Source organism: Myotis yumanensis, unplaced genomic scaffold (assembly GCF_028538775.1).
Source record: "Myotis yumanensis isolate MYYU_CA2020_CCGP unplaced genomic scaffold, mMyoYum1.0.hap1 SCAF_10, whole genome shotgun sequence".
NCBI classification, from domain to species: domain Eukaryota; kingdom Metazoa; phylum Chordata; class Mammalia; order Chiroptera; family Vespertilionidae; genus Myotis; species Myotis yumanensis.
Window position 1 is genome coordinate 56,998,971 of NW_027223761.1, and position 13,548 is coordinate 57,012,518.

The window sequence follows — 13,548 nt, forward strand, 5'->3', positions numbered from 1 at the left end:
CCTATGGATGAACTCAGTGGGTGGGGAGTGAGGGTGGAGGGTGGGGTGGGAGCTGGAAGGAGGGGAGTTATGGGGGGAAAAAAAGAGGAACAAATGTAATAATCTGAACAATAAAGATTTATTTTAAAAAAAAAAAGAAAAAAAAGAAACAATGTTACAAATATAGAAGCTAAACAAAACCCCTGAAACCTATTTTCAGCCAGCTGGGCCTCAGAGCTGGAGTTGAAACAGTGTTTTGATTATAGAACCCAAACAAACCAGATACCTGCTTTCAGCAACCGAGGTCTCAGAGCTGGAGCCGAGCCTCAGAGAGAAAGCCAGCTCTCAGTTCCAGTGACAGCCACAGAAGGTAAATAAATCCAAGAATAAAAGAAAAAAGAAAAAAAGGACAGGTTGGGATCTTCAGTTGCCCGCCAGCCTGAAATCGGCCCTCAGTCCCTCACCCAGACTGGCCAGGCATCCCAGTGGGGACCCCCACCCTGATCCAGGACACCCTTTAGGGCAAACCAGCCAGCCCCAACCCATGCACCAGGCCTCTATCCTATATAGTAAAAGGGTAATATGCCTCCCAGCACCGGGATCAGTGGAGCAGCGAGGCCTCCCAGCACCGGGGTCAGCGGAGCAGCAAGGCCTCACTGCCCCTGTGTCAAGCAGAGCCGCGAGGCCTCCCAGCACTGGGATCAGCGGAGCCTCCAGGCCTCCTGGCCCCAGGAGCAGCATGACAGGGGGCAGAGCCCAAAACCCCTGATCGCCCTGCGGCTCTGTGTATGACAGGGGGCGGGGCCACAACCTCCCTATCCGCCCTGCTCTGTTCTGACAGGGGAAGGTGCCCCAACCCCCTGATCGGCTCTGCTCTGTGCCTGATATGGGGTAGCTCCCCAAACCCCTAATCAGCCCTGCTTTGTGTGTGACAGGGTGTGGTGCCACAATCCCTCCATGGGCCCTGCTCTGTGTGTGACAGGGTGGAGCCACAACCTCCCCATCGGCCCTGCCCTGAGTATGATAGGGGGGAGTGCCCCAACCCCCTGATTGGCCCTGATCTGTGGGTGACAGGGGCGGAGCCCCAAATCCCTGATGGGCCCTGCTCTGTGTGTGACAGGGGGCGGTGCCCCAACTCCCCTATTGGCCCTACTCTATGTGTGACGGGGGGAGCTCCCCAACCCCCTGATCAGCCCTGCTCTGTGGGTAAAGGGGGCGGCGCCCCAACCCCCTGATTGGCCCTGCTCTGTGTGTGACAGGGTACGGAGCCCAACCCCCCTGATGGGCCCTGCTCTGTGCGTGACAGGGGGCGGCACCCCAACCCCCCAATCAGCCCAGCTCTGAGCCCGACCAGGGGCTGCACCTAGGGATTGGGTGTGCCCTCTGCCACCCAGGATCAGGCCTAAGCCAGCACATCGTTATCTCCCGAGGGGTCCCAGAGTGTGAGAGGGCACAAGTGGGGCTGAGGGACACCCCCCCCCCCCCGCCAGTGCACAAATTTTTGTGCACCAGGCCTCTAGTCCTATCTAATAATAGAGAAATATGGTAATTAACCATACCTCCGCTACCCTTCCCATTGGCTAATCAGGGCGATATGCAAATTAACTGCCAACCAAGATGGCAGCCAGCAGCCAGGAAGCTTGAAGTGAACAGGATGCTTGCTTGCTTCAGTGACGGAGGAAGCCAATATTCCCCGCCTGCCGATGCTGGGCTCTGAGCTTGCAGTTTAAGAAACATTGTTACAAATATTGAAGCTAAACAAAACCCCAGAAACAGGGGGCAGCACCCAAACCGCCTGATCACCCTGCGGCTCTGTGTGTGACAGGGGGTGGGGCCACAACCTCCCTATCCGCCCTGTTCTGTCCGTGAAAGGGGAATGTGCCCTAACCCCCAAATTGGCCCTGCTCTGTGGGTGACAGGAGGCAGTGCCCCAACCCCCTTATTGGCCCTGCTCTGTGTGTGACAGGGTACGGAGCCCCAATCCCCCTGATGGGTCCTTCTCTGTGCGTGACAGGGGGTGGTGCAGCAACCTCCCCATCGACCCTGCCTTGAGTGTGACAGGGGGCAGCACCCCAACCCCCCAATCGGCCCTGCTCTGAGCCCGACCAGAGGCTGCACCTAGGGATTGGGCCTGCCCTCTGCCACCTGGGAGCAGCCCTAAACCAGCAGGTCGTTATCTCCTGAGGGGTCCCAGACTGTGAGAGGGCACAAGTGAGGGTGAGGGACAGCCCCCCCCCCCCCCCGCAAGTGCACGAATTTTTGTTCACCAGGCCTCTAGTTAAACTATAATTATCACAATCCCCTTCTTCCTTCTTTTCATGAAGTATGGTTTCTGATATAGATAACTTGTTTTATGAGCAAATAGAAGATGAAGATACAAATGAAAAAAGCCAAATTCCACAAAATGTGGAGAGACTTGGAGAAAGTGTAAAAAAGGGAGGAAGAAAGGTGTGCCTTTTTGAAAGTTAGGGATGATGGATGAGCAGGATTCTTAGAAAGTTTTGTGTTTTAATGTACCATCTAACCTCTTTCTCAATGTCCTCAAGAGACCCTCAGTAGCCCAGCTGGTGTTGCTCAGTGGTTGAGCATCTACCTATGAACCAGGAGGTCAAGGTTCCATTCCTAGTCAGGGCACATGCCCAGATTACAGGATTGATACCCAGTGTAGGGCATGCAGAAGGCAGCCAATCAATGATTTTCCTCTCATTATTGATGTTTCTGTCTCCCTCTTCTTCTCCCTTCCTCTCTGAAATCAATAAAATATATATTTGTTTTTTTTATTTTTTTACATTTTATCTGATTATACTTTTTAAATTAAATTCTATATTGTTGAAAGTATTACACATGTCCCCTTTTTTTCCCATTGACCTCTCCAATAAAAATTTTTTTTAAAAGAAATCCTCAGGCCGAACCAGTTTGGCTCAGGGATAGAACATAGGCCTGCGGACTCAGGGGTGCCAGGTTCGATTCCGGTCAAGGGCATGTACCTTGGTTGCGGGCACATCCCCACTGGGGGGCGTGCAGGAGGCAGCTGATCGATCTCTCTCATTGATGTTTCTGGCTCTCTATCCCTCTCCCTTCTTCTCTGTAAAAAATCAATAAAATATATTTTAAAAAAAGAAAAGAAATCCTCAGTAAAATACTATGTTCTTTTTCAAAGGTTTCTGGAATTGATTTGTGTTTATTTTTAATATGACTTTGTGATAAGACTGCTTTAAGGCAGAAACAAGAAAATTTATTTTTTTAATTTTTATTTATTTATTTATTTTGTTTTCATTTCAAAAATCTTTTATTGGCATAAAAATGAGAATTGGAAATAAGCTGGCACCAAATAATTCACTTAAATGCATATTACAGTATTGGGGTCGAGAAACTATTTTATCCCTCTTTGCTGTTTTTCCCCCTTCTGCCCACTTTCCTGGGTGTTGGGGGAGCTCGCTGACAACAGTCACAAATCCAGCGACCTGATGGGATAGCACTGAGGCCCACACAGAACCTTTGGTAGCCTCTGTCACACACATCACAGAACATCATTTCCTCTTCATGGTGGGGCTGTCCACACACAATGCAAGTTTTACATTCCATGCACTGCCATGGGTAGGTCTTAATCACAGAAACAAGCTCCACGGTCATATCCAGGCAAGAAGGATGGCCGCTGTTCTCACGCTGGGAGCAGTGTATAAGAGGTTCAGCCTTCCCTTTCTTGTTGGACTCCTTACCCTTCAGACAAATTCCACATAGAGCACTGGGAATGACCTTTGGCGAAGTGCCCTTGTTCCTCCTCTTCTCGCCCCATGCCCATCCTCAGCATCGTCTGAGTCGCCCTCGCTGTAGAGCGCAGGCGGCTTTGGATCCAGCGGCGGCTCGTAAAGAGCCATGTTCAATGGCAAGTAGCGCAGCTCATCCGGCGAGTACCTTTTGTAATATTCCTGGAACTGTTCGGGGATGAGGGTGTTCCAATTTCTATAGGAACATATGCACAGGTGACCCAGAGCGTTTCATTTGGATATACCAATACAGACGTCAAGGGGAACTTACTATTAATTAATATGGCCGAGCTTAACCAAAAACTAAGGAGAGAGAGAGAGACACAGGAGATAAACAATGCAAGAAATCACACAGGTTTATTTACCAGAGAGCTGATGGGTTTCAGTCCTTGGCAGGCCACCCGGAGACACTCGCTGACAGAGGAGACACACGGAGGTCATCAAAATTCGCTGCGGCAAGGAGCTCGGTTTCTTGACTCGAAGAGAGGCCTCTAGCAGTTTGGGTTCAAGGCAGAGCAGGAAATGGCAGTTTCGCAGTTTGGCAGTTTCCAGGGGGGAGGAGATCATCCTGTCTGTGGAGGGCAGACAAGCGTCTGAACTGCAGCAGATTTGCTCTCCTTAAATCCTTGAAGCTGGGCATCTTCAGTGTCTCCTATCGGGTGCCATACACGGGTGCCGCCCTGTTATCTAGGTATACACTCAGGCGGGAAAGTTGTGACTATATTCAAAGCTTATTAATCACACACACATCTTATTTTTGGAGTTGTTTACAAGTTTTGGTCTAAAAATAAAATGGGGTCTACTTATGCTAACTTATGCTAATACAAAATGGAGTCTACTTTATGCTAACTAAACTTATTACTATAACAGGCTTCTTCAGTGTCTCATATCAGTGTGCTCCGGTGGCCTTCTGGGCTTATCAGGATATACACGCAGGGGGTTACAAGGTACTTATCAGGAGTTAACATGCTGGGAGTTGTTGGTCAGGAGTTACAAGTTATTTGTCAGGAGTTAACTTGCAGGGCGTTACAAGTTACTTATCAGGGTCTCACACACACACACACACACACACACAAATTAAGTTCCTCTTCTAAGTAAAGTTTAAAATTCACTCTAATAAAGAAATGAAATTTGATTATACTATCTTATACTAACTAAACTAATTACTATAACAGAGGGCCACCGGGTAGGAGCTGACCTTGATCTGCTCTGTTGGTAACACCTTGTACTTCCCTTGAGGCACCTGGATGACTTGTGTCTGTAAGTCGAAGTATGCCCTCCTCTCCTCCATGCGCTCCCAGTTCAGGCTGCTGTTGAACTCTGTGGCTTTCTTGGCGGCTTTCTTTTTTTTTGGTCTGTTGCTGAAAGCCCATGTTCTTTTATTGTACCCATCTAGGTCAGTTTGGGCAAAAGGCAATTTCACTGCCTAGCTCTACAAAGAGCATCTGGGAGTTGAGGTCGCTGGCCACACTCACCGCTGGAAGGGATGCATTAAAGCTGACTTGAACTTGGTTTTTATTCCACTTGGCATTTTCCCTGGTTGACCTGCTTGGGCCATTTGTACCCCACTGAGAATTGATTGCAGCTGGCTTGGAGCACCTGTCATTTGCACCTGCTGCAATCCTGAGGCTCCTGCAAGGATTGTTCCAGCTCCTGGCTGGCCAGATCCACTGCTGCCTGAAGGTCTCCAATTAGACAGCCCTTTTCCAAAGGCAACAGCTGCCACCAAGGCATTGGTGTCTGCAGGGTTAAAGGTCTGCTTGTTTGGCCGGAGACCTCCACTCTCTGATTCTCGTTCCTCTTTGCTGATTTTCTCCAAAAGTTTTGAGCACATTTTATTGAAACTCTGGATCTGCTTCTGAGCTACATCAGCACCGATGCGGGCAGCATCTGTTGTCAGTTGCTTCTCTTGCTCTTCAACCTCAGGGTCAGGCTTGGTTCTCAGATGGTCAGGGACTACATAATGGCTGAAAACAGGTACTCGTCCTTCCGTCTGCCGCATAAGATCTTCATCACGGTCTGGGGACAACACCAGAGGGATGATGACCTGGTTACGGAACAGTGGTGTCTTTTTATGCTTCAAGACCTTGTTCAGAGTGTTCAACTGTCCAGAGAGCAAGGCAAAGCTGTCCAGGACAGAGGGCCAGGTCAACCGGTCATACTCATTCTCTAATTTGTAAATGAAACTCCCCAGTGAATTCTTCAGATCAGCCACTTGACTTAGCAGTGCATCTAATGACGCTTCAAGCTGCTTCTCCTCCCTCTGCATAGTGGCGGCTGTGTCTGCGGCAACCACCCTTGGCAGCTTTCTTGATAAACTCTGCACTTTGCTGGCTTCCACTTTCTGCCTATTCTGCTGCTGCATTTGCGAGTACTCTTTGTAGTGGTCCGTGATGTGCTGGCGTTCTTTCTCTTGCAGAATAACTGAATACTCAGCAGCACCTCTGAGAGAAAGCCACCCTCGAGTTCCACTTGCTGCCAGTCAGCCCAGTTTCTCCTCGTATGAGTTTAGGTCCCCAGAGACTAGCCTGGAACTGGAGTTCAGAGCAGTCAGGAGCTTGAGACTCCCGATTTGTTGGGATCCATCCCCAACAGATCCAGGGGTCCCCAAAGGTGTGGACAGAGTCGGCGAAGAAGGAATAACACAGAGACAGCGTTCAGTTGATCAGCAGCCTAGCCAGGATCTCTAGCCAAGATCTCCAGCCAGGTTCTGTCTAGGATCTCCAGCCAGGTTCTGTGTCTTATTGTCTTGTTACATCTGTATTTATACCAGTTTATTTTAATCCTATCAATTTCTATTCCAAAGGTTAGGGCATTTCTTATCTCCATTCCAGGGAGTACAGATTATGTAGCTTAAGGGTGATTGTTCATAGTTAAAGTGATTAACTACCCACCTGGCATTTAGTTAAGGGGTTTTATTCCCTCCCTACTTCAGGGAAAAATCCCTACCTGTGGAAACAACCTTTCTCGGAAAGGCGACCTTGGTTAAAACACATAGCGCCAAGAAGGTGAGCAAACATATTAAGAACAGTATGCCATATACACCAGGTCCCTTGAAACATATGCTGTGCAGATGTTTCTTCCCTGCAGTGACTGTGTCAAGCAGCAAGGATGGACCAGCTTCTGGCAGATGATGTGGATCTTCATCCCATGTTGACAATCTGTATGGTTCACTTGTTTATTAAAAAAAAAAACCATGCCGAAACCGGTTTGGCTCAGTGGATAGAGCGTCAGCCTGCGGACTCAGGGGTCCCGGGTTCAATTCCGGTCAAGGGCATGTACCTGGGTTGCGGGCACATCCCCAGTAGGAGATGTGCAGGAGGCAGCTGATCGATGTTTCTCTCTCATTGATGTTTCTAACTCTCTATCCCCCTCCCTTCCTCTCTGTAAAAAATCAATAAAATATATTTAAAAAAAAAAAAAAAAAAAAAAAAAAAACCAAACCACCAAAGCTACCAGGATCAACATAAGAATGTCCAAACATTTCTGCTGGGCTCTGGGACTGTGAGACGCTGGGAGGGGAGGATTCTCGGCCTCTTTCCCTTCATAAGGTCCTTCACCGCGCCTCCCAGTCAGCTATCCAGCAACTGCCATCTTGAAACCTCGTGCCCTGCCACAAGCCCATATTTTTAATTATTAGCTGTATGGTCGGTCAGTGCAGGCCCTCTTCCAATTGCAGACTTCTGACTTCTTGTGTTCTCACTTGGGGAATGTGAAGAAAGTTTAAATGTATTTCATTTACAGCCATCATCAAGTTAACTATACCCCATGTGTCAGTATAGAGCACACAAAGAAAAGAACACATTGGGCAAACAGAAGAAAAGTGGCCTGAATATATGGGCCTTCAATATATCAAATAAATAATAATATTAAAAGACATTTAAGAAGGTAAAGTATCTGGGAACAGATCCTAGACAGTCCTGAAGCCAAAGGTTATTTGTTAAGAAAGCCACAACTATTTTGCTTGCATATTCTATTTCATGTTAATTCCAGAGTGTCTCCTGAGATGTTTAGAAGTGCAAAGTCCTTTAAGAAGTTACCAAAAGAACAGAACACAAAATATAAACCATCAATAATTTTTTAAAAAGATAAACTGTGTCCAGAGGGAATATATAAACTCTAAAAACCTGTCTCCAGAGAGTTTAATGCTTTCATTTTTTTTCAGTGACTCACTGGAAAGCTTTCATTGGTAAAAATATACCCAAGACGGGAAAATAATCAGGGCTGTTTACCAAAGCAGATACAATGTTCAAAGACTGGACATGATAAACTGTGGAGAGTAGTCATAGCACATGGCTGCCATTTCACTGGATTTTGATGTTATTATAAGACCTACCTGTGGTTTTGTTGTTTGTTTGTGTGTGTGTTTTTTTTTTGGGGGGGGGGGGGGGATGAGCTTACTTTCATATAGGTACAAAAGAAATGAAAATACATGAGAACTAATAATGGCAAATATCAGTTTTTAGCACCCACTGTTTGCTAGTTATTTTATATACTCTATTGTCAAGCATCACAGTAATTATGAAGAATATGAATTACAATTCCACTGTTATAAATAAAAAAATACAGGCAAGTTTACTTTAAATAGAGGTAAAATAATCTATGCAAGGTTACATGGGTTGATGAGACAATATCCTAATTCCATGTTAGTTTCAGGTTCAAGCTCTGGGTGTGGTCAGTGGACTCTTTATGGAGTGTCTAGCTCACCAAGACCCTTAATTATTTCCCCCTATCTCCTTCCACACACATACATTCTTAGTTGATCTAGGCTGGCTCTTCCAGAAGTCTGTTTCTCAGACTGCAATTTACTTCACTGTTTCATGTACCCCACTCCTCTCCTTCTGGGCCAGAGTTAATTGATTCAGGGGTAGGCTAAAATAATTGGAGTTCCTTCCCTGGCTTTTTGAAATTAATGACAAATGAGTAAAATTAAGAGGAATGTGTGTGGTTTACAGACCAGGAAGCAAAAGGAGCCAAACTATAAAGGAAGAGAAAAAACATCTGTTCAGAGAAAAGTCGATGTGAGAAAGCAAGATTTCTGTCTGGGCTCTCAGAATCGTTTCTATCCCAGAACCCACTCCCAACCCATCCTATAGCTCAGCTGTATTCTTCCCAAGGGTTCCATGATATTTTCTTGTTTCATTATAATTTCTTGTTCTGTTTAGCTTAAGTTAGTTCCAGCTGTCATGCATTACTTGCAATCCAACTGTTCTAATACCGAATATGCTACAGTTGATTTTCATAGAGAGGATAAAAAGGCAAAACTTCACTAGCCTCAAAGATCAAGTTGACTGCAGTGTCTTATATCTTTCTTTACAAAGAGCTGACTAAATCTCCAACTCTGCAGGCTTCACCCACGTGCTGAGGACCAGACCTCTCTCTAGACAACAGTGATGTTAAGACACCTAGACCAGTAACTCAAGGGAGCCAGCATTAAGACCCATGCAAGCTTTGGGTAAAACACACCTGATTTTGAATCCCAGATGCTATCTTCCCAAGTGATCTGGATAAAACTCACCTTAGTTTCCCTAAACCTGAGATCAGTGGTTCTCAACCTTGGCTGCACATTAAAATCACCTGGGAATCTTTTTAAAATCCTGATTTCTGGGCCTCATCCTCCGGAAATTCTGTTTCTTTGTTACTAATGTTGTGGCCCCATCCCATAACAAAGAAACAGAATTTCTGGAGGATGAGGCCCAGAAATCAGGATTTTAAAAAGATTCCCAGGTGATTCTAATGTGCAGCCAAGGTTGAGAACCACTGTCTTAGATGTTTAAAAAATGGAGATAATATTATGTATCTCAAAGTATGGCAGTACAAATTAGAAACAGACAAATACCATGTTTGACATATAGTAGGCACTCAAAAAATGGAATTTTTTAATTACTTGCCCCAATTCTGATATTCTTATCCAAGTGACATTGATTTTCTACATAATCTTCCTTTATAACAGAGTCTTCCCTCTTTTCCTTCCTTTATTCTCTTTCTTCCTTTCTTTTCCCTGCCTCAATCATTTGTTTGCTACCTGAGACACAAACTACTAAAGATATAGCTGCTGTCTTTAATGGTTCACAGTCTAGTAAGAGGCATTTCACAGCAATACAACGGCACAGGCTGGTAGCACAGAGAGGGAAGCCCCTGTGCTAAACTGACACAAAGTAAGAATATCTAACTCAGACCGGAGGTTCAGAAGGAATTACCATATGCCCCAATTTCCCGAGTTCTCTGTGCAGAGAAAAGCTGCTCAGCAGAGCTGTTAGATCTGCTCCCATCCATTGTGAGTGAAAAATAAAATTCTATTCTGAAAAGGGGCTAAGATTTGGAAGTTCTTGTTATAACAACTAACATTAACACATTGACTAACCTAGTTCCCAAGAGCCAGGTCTCTGAGCACAAGCCCCAGGTGATGGATACCTACCCGTAGACTCAGGAACCACTTTCCTGTACAGATTCATGACTATTGTTTGTTGTAAAGGTTGATGATTCAACACATCCTGACTTCTTCCCTTTGATCCATTCCAGGCCGCTTTTCTTCTCCATGCTCCACACCTTCCCCCAACACAGGCCCCCAGGGTGATGTCTGATTGTATCAGCTGACTCACCTCACAGTGTCTGCCTGGTCTGCAGGTGCCCAGCCATGTTGGGAGGACAAATAGAACCAAGTTCTTGTTACAAAAAGGGCAGCTTTCATTCTACTTTCGCATGTGCTCCAAGTCTCAACTTCTGTTTTTATGCTTTTCTTAATTCTCCAAGGACTCGTTGGCTATGCTCACCCCGTGACACTGCTCTGCGATGGGATTAAACAGGAAGACTCCTTCCTGGAGACTCGGAAGAATGGTGTTTGTTGTGGGCATAAGCCTTTGTGTTTCTGCTTTGGTGTTTCCCACTTCCTCTCTACCTGTATTGGCACAATTTATAAAGTTAATTCTTTTCTTTACTCTTCCCATCTCCCCCCCTCCACTTCCCCTTCTTTTCAACAAGAACACGCTATCTCCACAATTTCTTGGGATGATATTGATGAATAAAATTACATAGGTTATAGGTATACAATTATATAATACATCATCTGTATATGGCATTATGTGTTCATCACTCAAAGTCAATCTCTTTCCATCACCATATATTTGATCCCCTTTCCTTTTCCTAACTTCCTCCCATCCATTTCCCTTTGGTACTCACAATACTGTTGTCTGTGTCCATGAGGTTTTGTTTCTTTTCCCTTGTGTTTCTGTCTGTGTTTTTAATTTGGTTATATTTCTATTATTTTCCCCCTCTGGTTTTCATATATAAAGTTTTACATATGTCTCCTTCTTCCCGATTGACCCCTCCCCCTGCCACTCTAACCCCCGAGGGCAAGCCCCCATCACTCCAGTGTCTGTGTCCATTGGTTATGCTAACATGCATGCATACAAGTCCTTTAGTTGATCTCTAACCGCCCCCCGCCGCCCATTTGTCTCTGGATCTATTTTTGTTCATCAGTGTATGTTAATCATTATATCCCACATATGAGTGAGATCATGTGATATTTATCTTTCTCTGACTGGCTTATTTTGCTTAGCATAATGCTCTCCAGTTCCACCCATACTGTTGCAATGGTAAAAGTTACTTCTTTTTTATAGCGGTGTAGTATTCCATTGTGTAGATGTACCACTGTTTTTTAATCCAATCATCTGCTGATGGGCACTTAGGCTGTTTCCAATTCTTAGCTATTGTAAATTGTGCTGCTATGAACATAGGGGTGCATATGGTATATCCTTTCTGATTGGCGTTTCTGGTTTCTTGGGATATAGTCCTAGAAGTAGGATTACTGGGTCAACTGAGAGTTCCATTTTTAAGTTTTTGAGGAAACTCCATACTGTTTTCCACAGTGGCTACACCAGTCTGCATTCGCACCAGCAGTGCATGAGGGCTCCTTTTTCTCCACATCCTCGCCAGCATTTGTTATTTGTTGATTTGTTGATGATAGCCATTCTGACAGGTATGAGATGGTATTTCATTGTTGTTTTAATATGCATCTATCGGATGATTAGTGACTTTGAGCATGTTTTCATATGTCTCTCGGCCTTCTGTATGTCTTTTTTTGAAAAATGTCTATTTAGGTCCTTTGCCCATTTTTTGATTGGATTATTAATCTTCCTTTTGCTAAGTTGTATGAGTTCTCTGTAAATTTTGGAGATTAAACCCGTTATCTAAAACACCATTGGCAAATATGTTCTCCCATACAGTGTGCTTTCTTGTTGTTTTGTTGATGGTTTCTTTTGCTGTGCAGCAGCTTTTTATTTTGATGTAGTCCCATTTGTTTATTTTCTCCTTAATCTCCATTACCCTAGGAGCTGTTTTGGTAAAGATATTGTTATGACATATGTCTGATATTTTGCTGCCTGTGGAGTCTTCTAATATTTTTATGGTTTCCCATCTTACATTCAAGTCCTTTAGCCATTTTGAGTTTGTTTTGTGTATAGTGTAATTTAGTGATCTAGTTTAATTTTTTTGCATGTATCTGACCAAATTTCCCAGCACCATTTATTGAAGAGACTGCCATGACTCCACTGTATGTTCTTGCCTCCTTTGTCAAATATTAATTGAGCATAATGGCTTGGGTCGATTTCTGGGTTCTCTATTCTGTTCCATTGGTCTATATGACTATTCTTGTGCCAGTACCAGGCAGTTTTGAGAACCTTCGCTTTGTAATATAGCTTGATATCTGGTATTGTGATCCCTCCAATTTTTTTCTTCCTTCTCAAGATTGCTGTGGCTATTCAGGGTCTTTTTTAACTCCAGATGAATTTTTTGAGAGTTTTTTCTAGGTCTTTGAAATATGCCATTGGTATTTTAATGGGGAGTGCATTGAATCTATAGATTGCTTTGGATAGTATGGACATTTTAATGATGTTGAGTCTACCAACCCATGAACATGGTATGTTCTTCCATTTGTTTATGTCTTCCTTTATCTCTTTTTTCAATGTCCTGTAGTTTTCCAAGTACAGGTCTTTTACCTCCTTAGTTAAGTTTATTCTACGTATCTAAATTTTTTTGGTGCAATGGTAAATGGGATTGTGTTTTTATTTCTCTTTCTGTGAGTTCATTATTGGTGTATAAAAAAGGCCATAGACTTCTGGGTGTTAATTTTGTATCCTGCTACATTGCCGAATTCATTTATTAAGTCTAGTAGTTTTTTGATGGATTCTTTGGGGTTTTCTATGTACAGTATCATGTCATCTGCGAATAAGGACAATTTTACTTCTTCATTTTCAATTTGGATGTGTTTTATTTCTTCTGATCACTATGGCTAGCACTCCCGGTACTATTTTGAGCAGGAGTAGTGAAAGTGGGCATCCCTGTCTTGTTCCTGCTCTTAGGGAAATGGATTTAGTTTTTGCCCATTGAGTATGATGTTGACTGTAGGTTTGTCATATAAGCCTTTTATTATGTTGAGGTATGATCCCTCTATTCCCACTTTTCTGGGAGTTTTTATCAAGAAAGGGTGTTGGATTTTGTCGAATGCTTTTTCTGCATCAATTGATATGATTATGTGATTTTTGTCTCTTAATTTGTTTATGTGATATATCACTTTTATTGATTTGTGGATATAGTACCATCCTTGCATCCCAAGCATAAATCCCACTTGGTCATGGTGATCTTTCTAATGTAATGCTGGATCTGATTTGCTAGAATTTTGTTGAGGATTCCCTCTGGTTTTCTTTTTGTATATTGTGTGTCTCAATTGTGGATTTTTTGTGTAGTTACTATTAGGTTTATGCAAAAGAAAATTTCACATATATAGTAGTCTTTTTTCATCTAA

General features: G+C 44.0%; 1 protein-coding gene and 1 pseudogene across 1 annotated transcript in view; both read right to left on the minus strand.

Moving 5' to 3' along the window:
• Positions 1-3,309: 3,309 nt before the first annotated feature.
• LOC139018468 (PHD finger protein 10-like) overlaps positions 3,310-13,548 on the minus strand; it is a 125,058-nt gene continuing 114,819 nt past the window's right edge. The window contains 5 exon segments of the mRNA XM_070427051.1: positions 3,310-3,770; positions 3,773-3,931; positions 4,926-5,101; positions 6,071-6,190; positions 10,520-10,644. Of these exon segments, the coding sequence (XP_070283152.1) occupies positions 3,358-3,770; positions 3,773-3,931; positions 4,926-5,101; positions 6,071-6,190; positions 10,520-10,644 (993 nt within the window). The 3' untranslated portion in view covers positions 3,310-3,357.
• On the minus strand, positions 5,218-6,015 carry LOC139018231 (mediator of RNA polymerase II transcription subunit 8 pseudogene; annotated as a pseudogene).